At 47.0% G+C, this 17,492-nt stretch overlaps 1 protein-coding gene and 1 long non-coding RNA gene across 2 annotated transcripts in view; one reads left to right on the top strand and one right to left on the bottom strand.

Annotated features, from left to right (window-relative positions):
• Window positions 1-6,817, bottom strand: part of LOC134932179 (uncharacterized) — a 41,442-nt gene extending 34,625 nt beyond the window's left edge. The window contains exon 1 of the long non-coding RNA XR_010179255.1: window positions 6,685-6,817. This is a non-coding gene — a long non-coding RNA (uncharacterized LOC134932179). The remainder of the gene's footprint in view (window positions 1-6,684) is intronic.
• Window positions 6,818-6,921: 104 nt separating this feature from the next.
• PCLAF (PCNA clamp associated factor) lies at window positions 6,922-17,143 on the top strand. The gene is made up of 4 exons (XM_063926355.1): window positions 6,922-7,136; window positions 10,234-10,317; window positions 10,424-10,601; window positions 16,746-17,143. Exons 1-4 carry the CDS (start codon window positions 7,082-7,084, stop codon window positions 16,783-16,785), a joined length of 357 nt encoding a protein of 118 aa, XP_063782425.1. The 5' UTR covers window positions 6,922-7,081; the 3' UTR covers window positions 16,786-17,143.
• The last annotated feature ends 349 nt before the right edge of the window (window positions 17,144-17,492 follow it).

Raw genomic sequence — 17,492 nt, 5'->3', positions numbered from 1 at the left:
TTCCCTTAGGATCCGGCTTTCCACCGCCATGCCGACAAACGCAGCTGCGGTAAGTCTTGGAACAGACATGGTACTTGCTGAAGCAAGTCCCTTCTTAGCGGCAGAGGCCATAAGACCTCTGTAAGCATCTCTTGAAGTTCCGGGTACCAAGTCCTTCTTGGCCAATCCGGAGCCATGAGTATAGTTCTTACTCCTCTACGTCTTATAATTCTCAGCACCTTAGGTATGAGAAGCAGAGGAGGGAACACATACACCGACTGGTACACCCACGGTGTTACCAGAACGTCCACAGCTATTGCCTGAGGGTCTCTTGACCTGGCGCAATACCTGTCCCGTTTTTTGTTCAGACGGGACGCCATCATGTCCACCTTTGGTATTTCCCAACGGTTTACAATCATGTGGAAAAAACTTCCCGATGAAGTTTCCACTCTCCCGGGTGGAGGTCGTGCCTGCTGAGGAAGTCTGCTTCCCAGTTTCCATTCCCGGGATGAAACACTGCTGACAGTGCTATCACATGATTTTCCGCCCAGCGAAAAGTCCTTGCAGTTTTTGCCATTGCCCTCCTGCTTCTTGTGTCGCCCTGTCTGTTTACGTGGGCGACTGCCGTGATGTTTTTCCCACTGGATCAATACCGGCTGACCTTGAAGCAGAGGTCTTGCTAAGCTTAGAGCATTATAAATTTACCCTTAGCTCCAGTATATTTATGTGGAGAAAAGTCTCCAGACTTGATCACACTCCCTGGAAATTTTTTCCTTGTGTGACTGCTCCCCAGCCTCTCGGGCTGGGCTCCGTGGTCACCAGCATCCAATCCTGAATGCCGAATCTGCGGCCCTCTAGAAGATGAGCACTCTATAACCACCACAGGAGAGACACCCTTGTCCTTGGATATAGGGTTATCCGCTGATGCATCTGAAGATGCGATCCGGACCATTTGTCCAGCAGATCCCACTGAAAAGTTCTTGCGTGAAATCTGCCGAATGGAATTGCTTCGTAGGAAGCCACCATTTTTACCAGGACCCTTGTGCAATGATGCACTGTTTTTAGGAGGTTCCTGACTAGCTCGGATAACTCCCTGGCTTTCTCTTCCGGGAGAAACACCTTTTTCTGGACTGTGTCCAGAATCATCCCTAGGCACAGCAGACGTGTCGTCGGGATCAGCTTCGATTTTGGAATATTTAGAATCCACCCGTGCTGTTGTAGCAGTATCCGAGATAGTGCTACTCCGACCTCCAACTGTTCCCTGGACTATGCCCTTATCAGGAGATCGTCCAAGTAAGGGATAATTAAGACGCCTTTTCTTCGAAGAAGAATCATCATTTCGGCCATTACCTTGGTAAAGACCCGGGGTGCCGTGGACAATCCAAACGGCAGCGTCTGAAACTGATAGTGACAGTTCTGCACCACGAACCTGAGGTACCCTTAGTGAGAAGGGCAAATTTGGGACATAGAGGTAAGCATCCCTGATGTCCCGGGACACTATATAGTCCCCTTCTTCCTGGTTCGTTATCACTGCTCTGAGTGACTCCATCTTGATTTGAACCTTTGTAAGTGTTCAAAAAAATTTTTAGAATAAGTCTCACCTAGCCTTCTGGCTTCAGTACCACAATATAGTGTGGAATAATACCCCTTTTCTTGTAGTAGGAGGGGTAATTTAATTATCACCTGCTGGGAATACAGCTTGTGAATTTTTTCCCATACTGCCTCCTTGTCGGAGGGAGACCTTGGTAAAGCAGACTTCAGGAGCCTGCGAAGGGGAAACGTCTCGACATTCCAATCTGTACCCCTGGGATACTACTTGTAGGATCCGGGGGTCCTGTACGGTCTCAGCGCCATGCTGAGAACTTGTCAGAAACGGTGGAACGCTTCTGTTCCTGGGAATGGGCTGCCTGCTGCAGTCTTCTTCCCTTTCCTCTATCCCTGGGCAGATATGATCTTATAGGGACGAAAGGACTGAGACTGAAAAGACGGTGTCTTTTTCTGCAGAGATGTGACTTAGGGTAAAAACGGCGGATTTTCCAGCAGTTGCCGTGGCCACCAGGTCCGATGGACCGACCCCAAATAACTCCTCTTCCTTTATACGGCAATACACCTTTGTGCCGTTTGGAATCTGCATCACCTGACCACTGTCGTGTCCATAACATCTTCTGGCAGATATGGACATCGCATTTACTCTTGATGCCAGAGTGCAAATATCCCTCTGTGCATCTCGCATATATAGAAATGCATCCTTTAAATGCTCTATAGTCAATAAAATACTGTCCCTGTCAAGGGTATCAATATTTTTAGTCAGGGAATCGGACCAAGCCACCCCAGCTCTGCACATCCAGGCTGAGGCGATCGCTGGTCGCAGTATAACACCAGTATGTGTGTATATACTTTTTATGATATTTTCCAGCCTCCTGTCAGCTGGTCCTTGAGGACGGCCCTATCTATAGACGGTACCGCCACTTGTTCTGATAAGCGTGTGAGCGCCTTATCCACCCTAAGGGGTGTTTCCCAACGCGCCCTAACTTCTGGCGGGAAAGGGTATACCTCCCATAATTTTCTATCGGGGGGAACCCACGCATCATCACACACTTTATTTAATTTATCTGATTCAGGAAAAACTACGGTAGTTTTTTTTACATCCCACATAATACCCTCTTTTGTGGTACTTGTAGTATCAGAAATATGAAACACCTCCTTCATTGCCTTTAACGTGTGGCCCTAATAAGGAATACGTTTGTTTATTCACCGTCGACACTGGATTCAGTGTCCCTGTCTGTGTCTGTGTCGACCGACTAAAGTAAACGGGCGTTTTAAAACCCCTGACGGTGTTTTTGAGACGTCTGGACCGGTACTATTGTTTGTCGGCCGTCTCATGTCGTCAACCGACCTTGCAGCGTGTTGACATTATCACGTAATTCCCTAAATAAGCCATCCATTCCGGTGTCGACTCCCTAGAGAGTGACATCACCATTACAGGCAATTGCTCCGCCTCCTCACCAACATCGTCCTCATACATGTCGACACACACGTACCGACACACAGCACACACACAGGGAATGCTCTGATAGAGGACAGGACCCACTAGCCCTTTGGAGAGACAGAGGGAGAGTTTACCAGCACACACCAAAAACGCTATAATTATATAGGGACAACCTTATATAAGTGTTTTCCCTTATAGCATCTTTTTTATATATTTCTAACGCCAAATTAGTGCCCCCCCTCTCTGTTTTAACCCTGTTTCTGTAGTGCAGTGCAGGGGAGAGCCTGGGAGCCTTCCCTCCAGCCTTTCTGTGAGGGAAAATGGCGCTGTGTGCTGAGGAGATAGGCCTCGCCCCTTTTTCGGCGGCCTCGTCTCCCGCTCTTAACGGATTCTGGCAGGGGTTAAATATCTCCATATAGCCTCCGGAGGCTATATGTGAGGTATTTTTAGCCAAAATAGGTATTCATTTGCCTCCCAGGGCGCCCCCCTCCCAGCGCCCTGCACCCTCAGTGACTGCCGTGTGAAGTGTGCTGAGAGGAAAATGGCGCACAGCTGCAGTGCTGTGCGCTACCTTTAGAAGACTGAGGAGTCTTCTGCCGCCGATTCTGGACCTCTTCTTACTTCAGCATCTGCAAGGGGGCCGGCGGCAAGGCTCCGGTGACCATCCAGGCTGTACCTGTGATCGTCCCTCTGGAGCTGATGTCCAGTAGCCAAGAAGCCAATCCATCCTGCACGCAGGTGAGTTCACTTCTTCTCCCCTAAGTCCCTCGTTGCAGTGATCCTGTTGCCAGCAGGACTCACTGTAAAATAAAAAACCTAAGCTAAACTTTTCTAAGCAGCTCTTTAGGAGAGCCACCTAGATTGCACCCTTCTCGGCCGGGCACAAAAATCTAACTGGCTTGGAGGAGGGTCATAGGGGGAGGAGCCAGTGCACACCACCTGATCGGAAAGCTTTACTTTTGTGCCCTGTCTCCTGCGGAGCCGCTATTCCCCATGGTCCTTTCAGGAACCCCAGCATCCACTAGGACGATAGAGAAACTATTTCCAACACCCAGGGATTCAGGTCCGAACTGACCCAGGCCTGACTGAAAAGTCGAAGACGTGCCCCCACCGGTGCGGACTCCCTCAGGGGAGTCCCAGCGTCATGCTGTGGGTTTTGGAGCAGCCGGGGAGGACTTTGGTTCCTGGGCACCTGCCGTAGCAGGTGCTCTCTTGCCTCTGCCCTTACCTCTGGCGAGGAAAGAGGATCCCCGACCTCTTTTGGACTTGTGCGACCGAAAGGACTGCATCTGATAGGGTGTTACTTTCTTTTGCTGTTGGGGAATATATGGTAAAAAATTTGATTTACCTGCTGTGGCTGTGGAAACCAGGTCCGTCAGCCCATCCCCAAACAATACATCACCCTTGTAGGGTAGTACTTCCATATGTTTCTTGGAATCCGCATCACCCGTCCATTGGCGAGTCCATAAGGATCTTCTCGCTGAGACAGACATGGCATTGGCCCTAGAAGCTAGCAATCCAATGTCCCTTTGAGCATCCCTCATAAATAAGACTGCGTCTTTAATATGGGCTAGTTAGGAATATAGTATCCTTATCCATATTATCAAATTGATCTGTCAGCTCATCTGTCCAAGCTGCAATTGCGCTACACACCCATGCCGACGCAATTGTCGGTCTTAGCACAGCACCCGTATGAGAATAAATACACTTTAAGGTAGTTTCTTGCCTGCGATCTGCAGGGTCCTTAAGGGCTGCTGTGTCAGGAGACGGTAGCGCCACTTTCTTGGACAAGCGCGTCAGGGCTTTGTCCACAGTGGGGGGTGATTCCCAAATCTCCCTGTCCTGCTTAGGGAAAGGGTATGCCATATAAATTCTTTTGGGGATCTGCGGTCTCTTATCCGGAGTCTCCCAAGCTTTTCCAAAGAATTCATTTAATTCATGAGATGTGGGAAAGTTAATAATCTGTTTCTTTTCCTTAAACATGTGTACCCTTGTGTCGGGGACCAAGGGTTCATCCACAATATGCAACACATCCCTTATTGCCACAATCATACACTGAATGGTTTTAGTCACCCTAGGGTGCAATTTTACTTTGTCATAGTCGACACTGGAATCAGAATCCGTGTCGGTAGTAGTGTCTTGTGTTAAGGGACGCTTTTGAGACCCCGACGGGCCCTGTGAGTCGGTCCAATCTGAGGATTGACCCCCTGATGTCCCCCCTAAATCAGCCTTATCAAGCTTTTTATGTAAAGATGCCACACTTGCATTCAACATATGCCACATGTCCATCCAATCTGGAGTCGGCACAACCAACAGGGACACACCACTCATTTGCTCCACCTCCTCCTTGGAAAAGCCTTCCGCTTCAGACATGTCGACACCACGTACCGACACCCCACACACACAGGGATTAACCTATAAGGGGACAAAACCCCACCCAGGCCCTTAGGAGAGACAGAGAGAGAGTATGCCAGCACACACCCAGCGCTTAATAACACTGGAAAAATATGACCAGATAGCGCTTTTATATATATATATATATATATATATATATATATATATATATATATAATATGACCAGATTCCCACTCACTGCGCTCAAAATGCCCCCCTCCTCTTTTTTCCAGCCTGAATGTTCAGCAGGGGAGAGACCAGGGAGCCAGCGTTTTCCTCATGCAGCTTCTGTGGAGAAAATGGCGCTGGTTAGTGCTGGGGATCAAGCTCCACCCACCCGACGGCGGGCTTCGGTCCAGGTGATTTTTTTTATATAAAATGGTGGGGGATCGTAGAATTACTGCCCAGCAGCCTAATCTACCTTGTCAGTGCCCAAATGTGAGGTTTATTGCTGCCCAGGGCGCCTCCCCCCTGCACCCTTCAGTGCTGCTCTGTGTGTGTGAATGTGAGCAATGGCGCGCAGCTTACCGCTGCGCGCCTTACCTCATGAAGATCTGATGTCTTCTGCCGCCTATGATGTCTACTGCCTTCTCATACTCACCCGGCTTCTATCTTCGGCATCTGTGAGGAGGACGGCGGCGCGGCTCCGGGACGAACCCCAGGTGAGACCTGTCTTCCGACTCCCTCTGGAGCTAATGGTGTCCAGTAGCCTTAGAAACAGAGCCCAACTTGACAAGCCAGCTCTGCTTCTCTCTCCTCGGTCCCACGATTCAGGGAGCCTGTTGCCAACAGGACTCCCTGAAAATAAAAAACCCATCAAAATTATTTTTCCACAGAAAACTCTGGAGAGCTCTCTGCAGTGCACCCATTCTCCTCTGGGCACAAGATCTAACTGAGGTCTGGAGGAGGGGCATAGAGGGAGGAGCCAGTGCACACCCATAGTCAAAGTTCTTTTTAGGTGCCCTATCTCCTGCAGAGCCCGTCTATACCCCAAGGTCCTTACTGAGTCCCCAGCATCCTCTAGGACGTAAGAGAAATATTGATATTATTTCCACAATTATTACCGTTAATTTCACGTGCTAAACCATTTACATGATGTAGCAATATACACATCAACCAGTACAGGGTACAAGTTCAGAACATGGGACCCTCAATATTAGCATAAGTAAACTGCTTATTAAAAGGTGTGCGCTCTCCATGCTTCAGGCATTACTATTCCCGATAGATGTCCACATGAATTGTAAAACTACTAGCCCATGGGGTCCAATGTTCTGAACTTGACTACTTGAGCCCCTGTAGTTGTTACTAAAAGTTTTTCTTACCACACTGTTAATATCACAAGATAGGAAGTAATTGCACAGCCGGGCCCAATCACATCAGAGAGCGGGAAACTCAACACATATACTGTACTGGGACTGCCACACAGCTCATATAACTCAGGAGTCGGACTTGAGCCTTCCTCCTGCACAAATACACATTATTAGCGGTAGGCGACGCCTCAGAAGACAGAGCTTTAGGCGGGAAGGAGGCGTGAACGGCTGATGCGTTCATTGCGCTGTTAGTGGTCTCTGAGTGTAGTGGGCGGACCAAGGAAGAGTCTGACCAATAGGAGAAAAAGGGGGGCGGGTAATAATTTCGAGCGCCAAATTGGGATGTTTAAATTGCGCCGGAGAGCGGGCGGCGCGCAGTGCGGTGTGTGACGGGCATCAGTACGGGAAGATGGTGCGTACCAAGGCAGACAGCGCGGGCCCCTCCACCGGCAGCTACAGGAAGGGTGAGTCCGGGCTTCCTCTGTACACTTACACTACTGCTCTTACTATATGCAGCGGTGTGTGTTTATAGTAACGTTAAAGTTGCACTTCGGCTATGGAGAGGGGGTGGGGACTATTTTGGCGCCAAGGCTAGGAGCGCGGTTACTTGCGTCGGTTCTGTCTGATCCCGCTTACAGCGCTTCCCGGTCTGCAGTGCCCTATAGCAGAGGCGTGGAGCGTGTTAGAGCCGAGCCTGTGGTGCTGGCAATACGCAATGTGTGGTGGGGCTATAGCTGTCTGTGCTGGAGAGAAAGCTGTGTCTATCAGATATACTTCTCTCCAGCCCATGTAGTCGATGCTAATGCCGCTCTGTGTATCGCAGATGGCGGTGAGTGACCCGCTGTGCGGGAATTTCCTTACTGGGTGTCAGTGCTCTCTGCTGCAAGCCGCCTACCCGCTTTGTAATGGAGTAATTCGGGTTCTATGTACTAGGTCTTAAAGAGAAAGTGCCAGCCAATCCTCTTCAAACTGCCATGTTAAAGGCTGGATTTGAAAGTGTATTTATTTATTGCCAGTTATTTATATAGGGCACACATATTCTGCAGTGCTTTACAGAGGAAAACTGTCCATTCCCATTAGTCCCTGACCCAGATGAGTTTACAATCTATATTCCCTACCACATGTGTGCACAGTCATGATAGGGTTAATTTTTGTTGGAAGCCAGGTAACCTACCAGTATGTTCTTGGATTGTGGGAGGAAACGAGTACCTGGAGGAAACCCACGCTAGTACTGGAGAATATACAAACTGCACAGTTATGGTGCCCATACACTTATGACATTATTGATACTATCCTTCGGTTTTGACCACATCTGTGAGAAAATGCAGGATTGTATGCACAGTACCTTTCTTCGTGATGTGTGCATGCCAGTCGAATATCTCGTCTCAAGATATTATGTGCTGCACATAATTATCGAAACGCAGCGCGATCGCATGTGTTTCTAGAAATGCATGCTATATATTGCACTGCGATAGGTACCTGCTGGCCCCTTGGCGGTGACGTGCCCCTCACGTGATTACCATGTGATCTATTGCATGGTAATCTTTTTGGCAGTTCAGGTGCTATTTCATTGCACCTGAACTGCTGGTACGATTCCCTGTGATGTTGCTGGGTATCGCACAAGTGTATGGGCACCATTAGGGTCATGGTTGGAGTTGAACCCATGACCTCAGTGTTGTGAGGCAGTAGTGCCAACAATTACACCATCCGTACTGCCCATGAAAATGAGTTTTGTTTACTTTATCTCTAAAAATTTTTTTACTAAGGCTTGGTAAATATACTCCTGAATGATACCATAATACTGGTGCCTTCCTGCATCCCCCCCTCCTCAATGCACTCGCAGATAGCTGCCTTACGTCCTCCCTTTATCTGCTGCTGTGACAGCTGCCCATCCTGCACTGACAGACTAGAGGTGCTCTGTGGGTAGATGTTAAATCCAAGTTGGTTAAAGTAGGGATAAACATCAAAATAAAAAAATGGTGGATATTGAAACCATGACCTCTGTGCTATGAGGCAGTAATTCTAATCATTACACCATCCGTACTACCCTAAATTCAGTGGGAGCACTTTGTCTGCAGAACTGCGAGAATCTGATTGCCAGCCATCGGTGCAGCTTACAGATGGTTGAGGCGCTATATATAGATAGATATATAGAGATAGATAGATATATCTCAACTAATGTGTGTGTGCAAAGCTATGGCTGCTTCTGCGCAAATTCCAAGTATCTTAATGGTATTACCATTGGGTTGATGTGATGGCTAGTGCCACTGTATTGCTAGATTTGATGTCTGAAGCCTGGCAGCTTCAGTTGTCAATTCCTGGGCTAAAGTGGCAAGGTCAGTGGGATAGCACGTGGACATCAATTGGAAATAGTGACGTGGGTACAACTTTAGCGGATTTTGTTGCCGTCATGTGGTTGTGACATCAAAGTTCCTCTAGATAACTTGAAATCGGACATAACAGTTTTCGAGTTCCCCCTCAGTCTGACCTTTGACTGGAGGCTGGCTCTGCAGCTATTGCAGTGTTCAGTAGCCCTACACGTTACAGTATGGACTGCATTTCTTTGATTCTTAATTTATTTTGACTATAGCGTTGGTAAAATCTGTAAAGCTAATTTTCCAGAAGTGTGCTAAATACTTGTTTGGTTGTGTGTAGTTTTACAGCTGGATACTGCTCCTGCTAGGAATCTTTTGTGTGAATAGATGTTGTGCACATGACATGTATTCACCAGGCAGCACAGAGTGGGCAGGCAGTTATAGGAGGGTTGCCTCTATATAGAAGAGAACCTAGAAAACGTGCCTTGCTTCAGGCTGTATTCCATATAATAAAGAAGTAATGTTCTGTATATTAGCATTTTATGGTAAGCAGGCCAGATTGCTGTAAGGTCTTCACTATCTGGTCGGTCCTGCAGCTATCGCTTGAAAATAAAACTTCCAAGTGTATAGTAATTATCAGGTTGAAATTAGTGACTTCTGGTGTACTTTCCAAATTAGGAATGCTTTGAATTAGGTGGGCAGCTTAACATATTTCAATAAGTGGCACAAATTTCCCTTTGAATTGTAGCACAGATTGAAATGTGAATTTGTGTTTGCGCACACTACACAAAAAAACCCATTGATGTGATGGGTATTCTATGCACAATTTGTCACTCAAACTAGTGCCTATAGTTATGGCTGACAAGCTCTGCCTGGAGCAATTCAATTAATGCTGCTACCCTGCAGCCTCATGAGCGTAGAGTAAAAATCCATACTAAATGCACCTTACGGTGCAGGGTGACCCATAGGTACTGGGTAATTAACGTGCTGTCTCTGTAAACTTAGCTGTAGGCTTACTGCATAGGAGAATTGGTTAATTGAAAAGTGCTTGGAGTTGTTAGCTATGCTTGTTAGCCCTGCAGCTAATTGAATCTGACCCAGTGTGTGGCAGAGTAACAAGTTATATCTATGCATACTATTTTATTGTACTTTCCCTTCAAAGAATGTATTAAAAGTTGAGTCACTTTCAGATTGCTTCACTTAAGTTGCTTGCTTTATATTCATTCATTTTATCTTTCTGTTGAAGCTGTTGCTGCTAGAGCACCAAGAAAGTCTTTTGGTGCCACACCGGGAACGTCTAACCACAATACATCCCCTACAGGGAAGAAATGTAAGTTGTCACCTGTATTGTTTTAAAAGTAGTACTCCAGGTATAATCTTATAGTGCTCACTTTTTTTTTTTTTTTTTTTTTTTTTTTTCTCATTTAAAATCTCAGCTGAAGGCAAATATGCAGGAGGAAATCCAGTATGTGTCAGACCTACTCCAAAATGGCAGAAAGGCATAGGAGACTTTTTTGGATCACCATCTACAAGCTGTCCTGAAAAAGAGAATCGTGTGCCTTCTGATGATGAGGAAGAAGCTGGTGGCAGTGGCATTGGTAAAGCACCAAGAAAGTAAGCTTGCTTTATTCAATCCTAAAACCTTGTGTTGTGCAGAATAGTGATGGAGTCTACTTATGTTTGCAGACCAGTTGTCTTCTGGAATCTCTGCTCAGTCTGCCTGAGTAAAGCTGGGTACACTATATGGTTTTGTCTGACAATGCTAACTACTAGGCTGATCCTGAAAATTGTTTTATGTACAGCATATACAAACTGTCCTTGAGGACTCACCAACAGTACTTGTTTCCCAGGTCTTCTCACAGAATCGTGAGATAATTAGCTCTACCTGTGGATTAATTAAAATGTGTTTGCAATGAATCCACCTGTTAGGTGACCTGGAAAACAATAACTTTTGAGGGTTTGGTAACCACTGAATTGTGGTCTGAGAGATGTCCAGTGAAGCTGGCTGAACTTTAGACAAGGTACAGTATGATCATTGACAAGAGTTCTCACTTGGTATACACCTACTGACTTACAGTATACGAAGCTGTAAACATGGCTTAATATTTTACAGTAATGGTTAAATGCTGGAACACCAGAAGTATATGCTCAATTAGTAGTAACAGAATTATACTGGCAAGAATAACAGGTTTTTCTCTATCGTCCTAGTGGATGCTGGGGTTCCTGAAAGGACCATGGGGAATAGCGGCTCCGCAGGAGACAGGGCACAAAAAGTAAAGCTTTAGGATCAGGTGGTGTGCACTGGCTCCTCCCCCTATGACCCTCCTCCAAGCCTCAGTTAGATTTTTGTGCCCGGCCGAGAAGGGTGCAATCTAGGTGGCTCTCCTAAAGAGCTGCTTAGAAAAGTTTAGCTTAGGTTTTTTATTTTACAGTGAGTCCTGCTGGCAACAGGATCACTGCAACGAGGGACTTAGGGGAGAAGAAGTGAACTCACCTGCGTGCAGGATGGATTGGCTTCTTGGCTACTGGACATTAGCTCCAGAGGGACGATCACAGGTACAGCCTGGATGGTCACCGGAGCCTCGCCGCCGGCCCCCTTGCAGATGCTGAAACGAGAAGAGGTCCAGAATCGGCGGCAGAAGACTCCTCAGTCTTCTTAAGGTAGCGCACAGCACTGCAGCTGTGTGCCATTTTCCTCTCAGCACACTTCACACGGCAGTCACGCAGGGTGCAGGGCGCTGGGAGGGGGGCGCCCTGGGAGGCAAATGAAAACCTTTTTTGGCTAAAAATACCTCACATATAGCCTCCGGGGGCTATATGGAGATATTTAACCCCTGCCAGAATCCGTTAAGAGCGGGAGACGAGGCCGCCGAAAAAGGGGCGGGGCCTATCTCCTCAGCACACAGCGCCATTTTCCCTCACAGAAAGGCTGGAGGGAAGGCTCCCAGGCTCTCCCCTGCACTGCACTACAGAAACAGGGTTAAAACAGAGAGGGGGGGCACTAATTTGGCGTTAGAAATATATAAAAAAGATGCTATAAGGGAAAACACTTATATAAGGTTGTCCCTATATAATTATAGCGTTTTTGGTGTGTGCTGGCAAACTCTCCCTCTGTCTCTCCAAAGGGCTAGTAGGTCCTGTCCTCTATCAGAGCATTCCCTGTGTGTGTGCTGTGTGTCGGTACATGTGTGTCGACATGTATGAGGACGATGTTGGTGAGGAGGCGGAGCAATTGCCTGTAATGGTGATGTCACTCTCTAGGGAGTCGACACCGGAATGGATGGCTTATTTAGGGAATTACGTGATAATGTCAACACGCGCCAAGGTCGGTTGACGACATGAGACGGCCGACAAACAATTAGTACCGGTCCAGACGTCTCAAAAACACCGTCAGGGGTTTTAAAACGCCCGTTTACTTTAGTCGGTCGACACAGACAGGGACACTGAATCCAGTGTCGACGGTGAATAAACAAACGTATTCCTTATTAGGGCCACACGTTAAGGGCAATAAAGGAGGTGTTACATATTTCTGATACTACAAGTACCACAAAAGAGGGTATTATGTGGGATGTGAAAAAACTACCGTAGTTTTTCCTGAATCAGATAAATTAAATGAAGTGTGTGATGATGCGTGGGTTCCCCCCGATAGAAAATATGGGCGGTATACCCTTTCCCGCCAGAAGTTAGGGCGCGTTGGGAAACACCCCTTAGGGTGGATAAGGCGCTCACACGCTTATCAGAACAAGTGGCGGTACCGTCTATAGATAGGGCCGTCCTCAAGGAGCCAGCTGACAGGAGGCTGGAAAAATATCATAAAAAGTATATACACACATACTGGTGTTATACTGCGACCAGCGATCGCCTCAGCCTGGATGTGCAGAGCTGGGGTGGCTTGGTCGGATTCCCTGACTAAAAATATTGATACCCTTGACAGGGACAGTATTTTATTGACTATAGAGCATTTAAAGGATGTATTTCTATATATGCGAGATGCACAGAGGGATATTTGCACTCTGGCATCAAGAGTAAGTGCGATGTCCATATCTGCCAGAAGATGTTTATGGACACGACAGTGGTCAGGTGATGCAGATTCCAAACGGCACAAAGGTGTATTGCCGTATAAAGGAAGAGGAGTTATTTGGGGTCGGTCCATCGGACCTGGTGGCCACGGCAACTGCTGGAAAATCCACCGTTTTTACCCTAAGTCACATCTCTGCAGAAAAAGACACCGTCTTTTCAGCTTCAGTCCTTTCGTCCCTATAAGAGTCATATCTGCCCAGGGATAGAGGAAAGGGAAGAAGACTGCAGCAGGCAGCCCATTCCCAGGAACAGAAGCGTTCCACCGCTTCTGACAAGCTCTCAGCATGACGCTGAGACCGTATAGGACCCCTGGATCCTACAAGTAGTATTCCAGGGGTACAGTTTGGAATGTCGAGACGTTTCCCCTGCGCAGGCTCCTGAAGGCTGCTTTACCAAGGTCTCCCTCCGACAAGGAGGCAGTATGGGAAAAAATTCACGAGCTGTATTCCCAGCAGGTGATGATTAAAATTACCCCTCCTACAACAAGAAAAGGGGTATTATTCCACACTATATTGTGGTACTGAAGCCAGAAGGCTAGGTGAGACCTATTCTAAATCTAAAAAAATTTGAACACTTACAAAGGTTCAAATCAAGATGGAGTCACTCAGAGCAGTGATAACGAACCGGGAAGAAGGGGACTATCTGGTGTCCCGAGACATCAGGGATGCTTACCTCCATGTCCCAAATTTGCCCTTATCACTAAGGGTACCTCAGGTTCGTGGTATAAAACTGTCACTATCAGTTTCAGACGCTGCCGTTTGGATTGTCTACGGCACCCCGGGTCTTTACCAAGGTAATGGCCGAAACGATGGTTCTTCTTCGAAGAAAAGGCGTCTTAATTATCCCTTACTTGGACGATCTCCTGATAAGGGCAAAGTCCAGGGAACAGTTGGAGGTCGGAGTAGCACTATCTCGGATACTGTTACAACAGCAGGGGTGGATTCTAAATATTCCAAAATCGCAGCTGATCCCGACAACAAGTCTCCTGTGCTTAGGGATGATTCTGGACACAGTCCAGAAAAAGGTGTTTCTCCCGGAAGAGAAAGCCAGGGAGTTATCCGAGCTAGTCAGGAACCTCCTAAAATCAGTGCATCATTGCACAAGGGCCATGGTAAAAAAAAATGGTGACTTCCTTCGAAGCAATTCCAGTCGGCAGATTTCATGCAAGAACTTTTCAGTGGGATCTGCTGGACAAATGGTCCGGATCGCATCTTCAGATGCATCAGCGGATAACCCTATATCCAAGGACAAGGGTGTCTCTCCTGTGGTGGTTACAGAGTGCTCATCTTCTAGAGGGCCGCAGATTCGGCATTCAGTTTTGGATGTTGGTGACCACGGAGGCCAGCCCGAGAGGCTGGGGAGCAGTCACACAAGGAAAAAATTTCCAGGGAGTGTGATCAAGTCTGGAGATTTTTCTCCACATAAATATAGCTAAGGGTAAATTTATAATGCTCTAAGCTTAGCAAGACCTCTGCTTCAAGGTCAGCCGGTATTGATCCAGTGGGATAGAACATCACGGCAGTCGCCCACGTAAATAGACAGGGCGGCACAAGAAGCAGGAGGGCAGTGGCAAAAACTGCAAGGACTTTTCGCTGGGCGGAAAATCATGTGATAGCACTGTCAGCAGTTTTTCATTCCGGGAATGGAAACTGGGAAGCAGACTTCCTCAGTAGGCACGACCTCCACCCGGCAGAGTGGGAACTTCATGGGGAAGTTTTCCACATAATTGTAAACCGTTGGGAATTACCAAAGGTGGACATGATGGCGTCCCGTCTGAACAAAAAACGGGACAGGTATTGCGCCAGGTTAAGAGACCCTCAGGCAATAGCTGTGGACGTTTCTGGTAACACCGTGGGTGTACCAGTCGGTGTATGTGTTCCATCCTCTGCTTTTCATACCTAAGGTACTGAGAATTATAAGACGTAGAGGAGTAAGAACTATACTCATGGCTCCGGATTGGCCAAGAAGGACTTGGTACCCGGAACTTCAAGAGATGCTCACAGAGGACTTATGGCCTCTGCCGCTAAGAAGGGACTTGTTTCAGCAAGTACCTTGTCTGTTCCAAGACTTACCGCAGCTGCGTTTGACGGCATGGCGGTGGAACGCCGGATCCTAAGGGAAAAGGCATTCAGGAAGAGGTCATTCCTACCCTGGTCAAAGCCAGAAAGGAGGTGACCGCACAACATTATCACCACATGTGGCGAAAATATGTTGCGTGGTGTGAGGCCAGGAAGGCCCCACGAAGAAATCTCAACTCGGTCGATTCCTGCATTTCTTGCAAACAGGAGTGTCTATGGGCCTCAAATTGGGGTCCATTAAGGTTCAAATTTCGGCCCTGTCGATTTTTCTTCCAGAAAGAATTGGCTTCAGTTCCTGAAGTCCAGAAGTTTGTCAAGGGAGTATTGCATATACAACCCCCTTTTGTGCCTCCAGTGGCACTGTGGGATCTCAACGTAGTTCTGGGATTCCTCAAAACACATTGGTTTAAAACCAGTCAAATCTGTGGATTTGCAGCATCTCACATGGAAAGTGAACATGCTCTTGGACCTGGCCTGGACCAGGCGAGTGTCAAATTGGTGGTTTTTTTCTCAAAAAAGCCCATATCTGTTTGTCCATTCGGACAGGGCAGAGCTGCGGACTCGTCCCCAGTTCTCTCCCTAAGGTGGTGTCAGTGTTTCACCTGAACCAGCTTATTGTGGTGTCTTGCGCCTACTAGGGACTTGGAGGACTCCAAGTTGCTAGATGTGGTCAGGGCCCTGAAAATATAGGTTCCAGGACGGCTGAAGTCAGGAGAACTGACTTGCTGTTATCCTGTATGCACCCAACAAACTGGGTGCTCTTGCTTTTAAGCAGACTTTTGCTAGTTGGATGTGTAATACAATTCAGCTTGCACATTCTGTGGCAGGCCTGCCACAGCCAAAATATGTAAATGCCCATTCCACAAGGAAGGTGGGCTCATCTTGGGCGGCTGCCCGAGGGGTCTCGGCTTTACAACTTTGCCGAGCGGCTATTTAATCAGGGGCAAACACGTTTGTAAAATCCTACAAATTTGATACCCTGGCTAAGGAGGACCTGGAGTTCTCTCATTCGGTGCTGCAGAGTCATCCGCACTCTCCCGCCCGTTTGGGAGCTTTGGTATAATCCCCATGGTCCTTTCAGGAACCCCAGCATCCACTAGGACGATAGAGAAAATAAGAATTTACTTACCGATAATTCTATTTCTCGGAGTCCGTAGTGGATGCTGGGCGCCCATCCCAAGTGCGGATTATCTGCATTACTTGTACATAGTTACAAAAATCGGGTTATTATTGTTGTGAGCCATCTTTTCAGAGGCTCCGCTGTTATCATACTGTTAACTGGGTTCAGTTCACAGGTTGTACAGTGTGATTGGTGTGGCTGGTATGAGTCTTACCCGGGATTCATAAATCCTTCCTTATTGTGTACGCTCGTCCGGGCACAGTACCTAACTGAGGCTTGGAGGAGGGTCATAGGGGGAGGAGCCAGTGCACACCACCTGATCCTAAAGCTTTACTTTTTGTGCCCTGTCTCCTGCGGAGCCGCTATTCCCCATGGTCCTTTCAGGAACCCCAGCATCCACTACGGACTCCGAGAAATAGAATTATCGGTAAGTAAATTCTTATTATTTTTTTACTTAATGACATTCCTATCTAATTGCAGATCTCGTCCTCTACCTGAAGATGCTTCTGATGAAGACTGAATCGTTCAACTCTAAATTGTGTACATTTTGTAAATAAAGCTTTTTTTCTTTTTTTTTGTACATATCTTTGACAACTGGGTTTGTTCATATATATAATTTAAAACTAGAAGGCAGTTTTAATGTTCTACTGTAGTTCTGTAACTAAATACCAGAGTAACAAGTTGCTGAAACATAAAGGTTCATTCTAGTATTGGTGAACATGTTAATTTGCTTCTGTTAACACTTATTTGGACCCATGTAAAAGTTGTAGTTTGAAACTCATTAGGTTTGTTCAGTGCCATTTTAAGACCTTTTTACAGTTGTACTGAAACATTATAGATATTTTATGTAGCTTTTGCTAAATAAAATATTAGCTGAACCTAGTTTGATGTCTACTTTAAGGCACAAAGGTAATCTTACTACTTGGGCCTACCACATCCTTGAGGGCAAGCCTGCCCAACCTGTGGCTCTCCAGCTAATGTGAAACTTAAAGTTTCAGCATGCTCTACCACAGTGTTGCTATTGGGAAATGACTAAACTGGCTGGGGTTTATAGTTTCACAACATAAAACAGGTTGGCCAAGCTTGCTCTAGGGATCAGGGTCCAGACTGCACTCAAACTACATTGTCTCTTTTGGAGGGTCAATTACCAGTTGGTACCATGGATGAACATGAGTGTTACATTTGTATCCATAAAAACTACACCATGAAATGCCCTCCTTTCAATGG

The sequence above is a fragment of the Pseudophryne corroboree genome, chromosome 6 (genome assembly GCF_028390025.1).
Source record: "Pseudophryne corroboree isolate aPseCor3 chromosome 6, aPseCor3.hap2, whole genome shotgun sequence".
NCBI classification, from domain to species: Eukaryota; Metazoa; Chordata; class Amphibia; order Anura; family Myobatrachidae; genus Pseudophryne; species Pseudophryne corroboree.
This window is presented reverse-complemented; position numbering and strand designations above follow the sequence as displayed.

Coding starts and splice junctions, on each gene's coding strand:
- PCLAF (XM_063926355.1), top strand. CDS start 7,082: ATGGTGCGTACCAAGGCAGACAGCGCGGGCCCCTCCACCGGCAGCTAC. Junction 7,137..10,233: donor CACCGGCAGCTACAGGAAGG/GTGAGTCCGGGC, acceptor TTTCTGTTGAAG/CTGTTGCTGCTAGAGCACCA. Junction 10,318..10,423: donor ATCCCCTACAGGGAAGAAAT/GTAAGTTGTCAC, acceptor TTAAAATCTCAG/CTGAAGGCAAATATGCAGGA.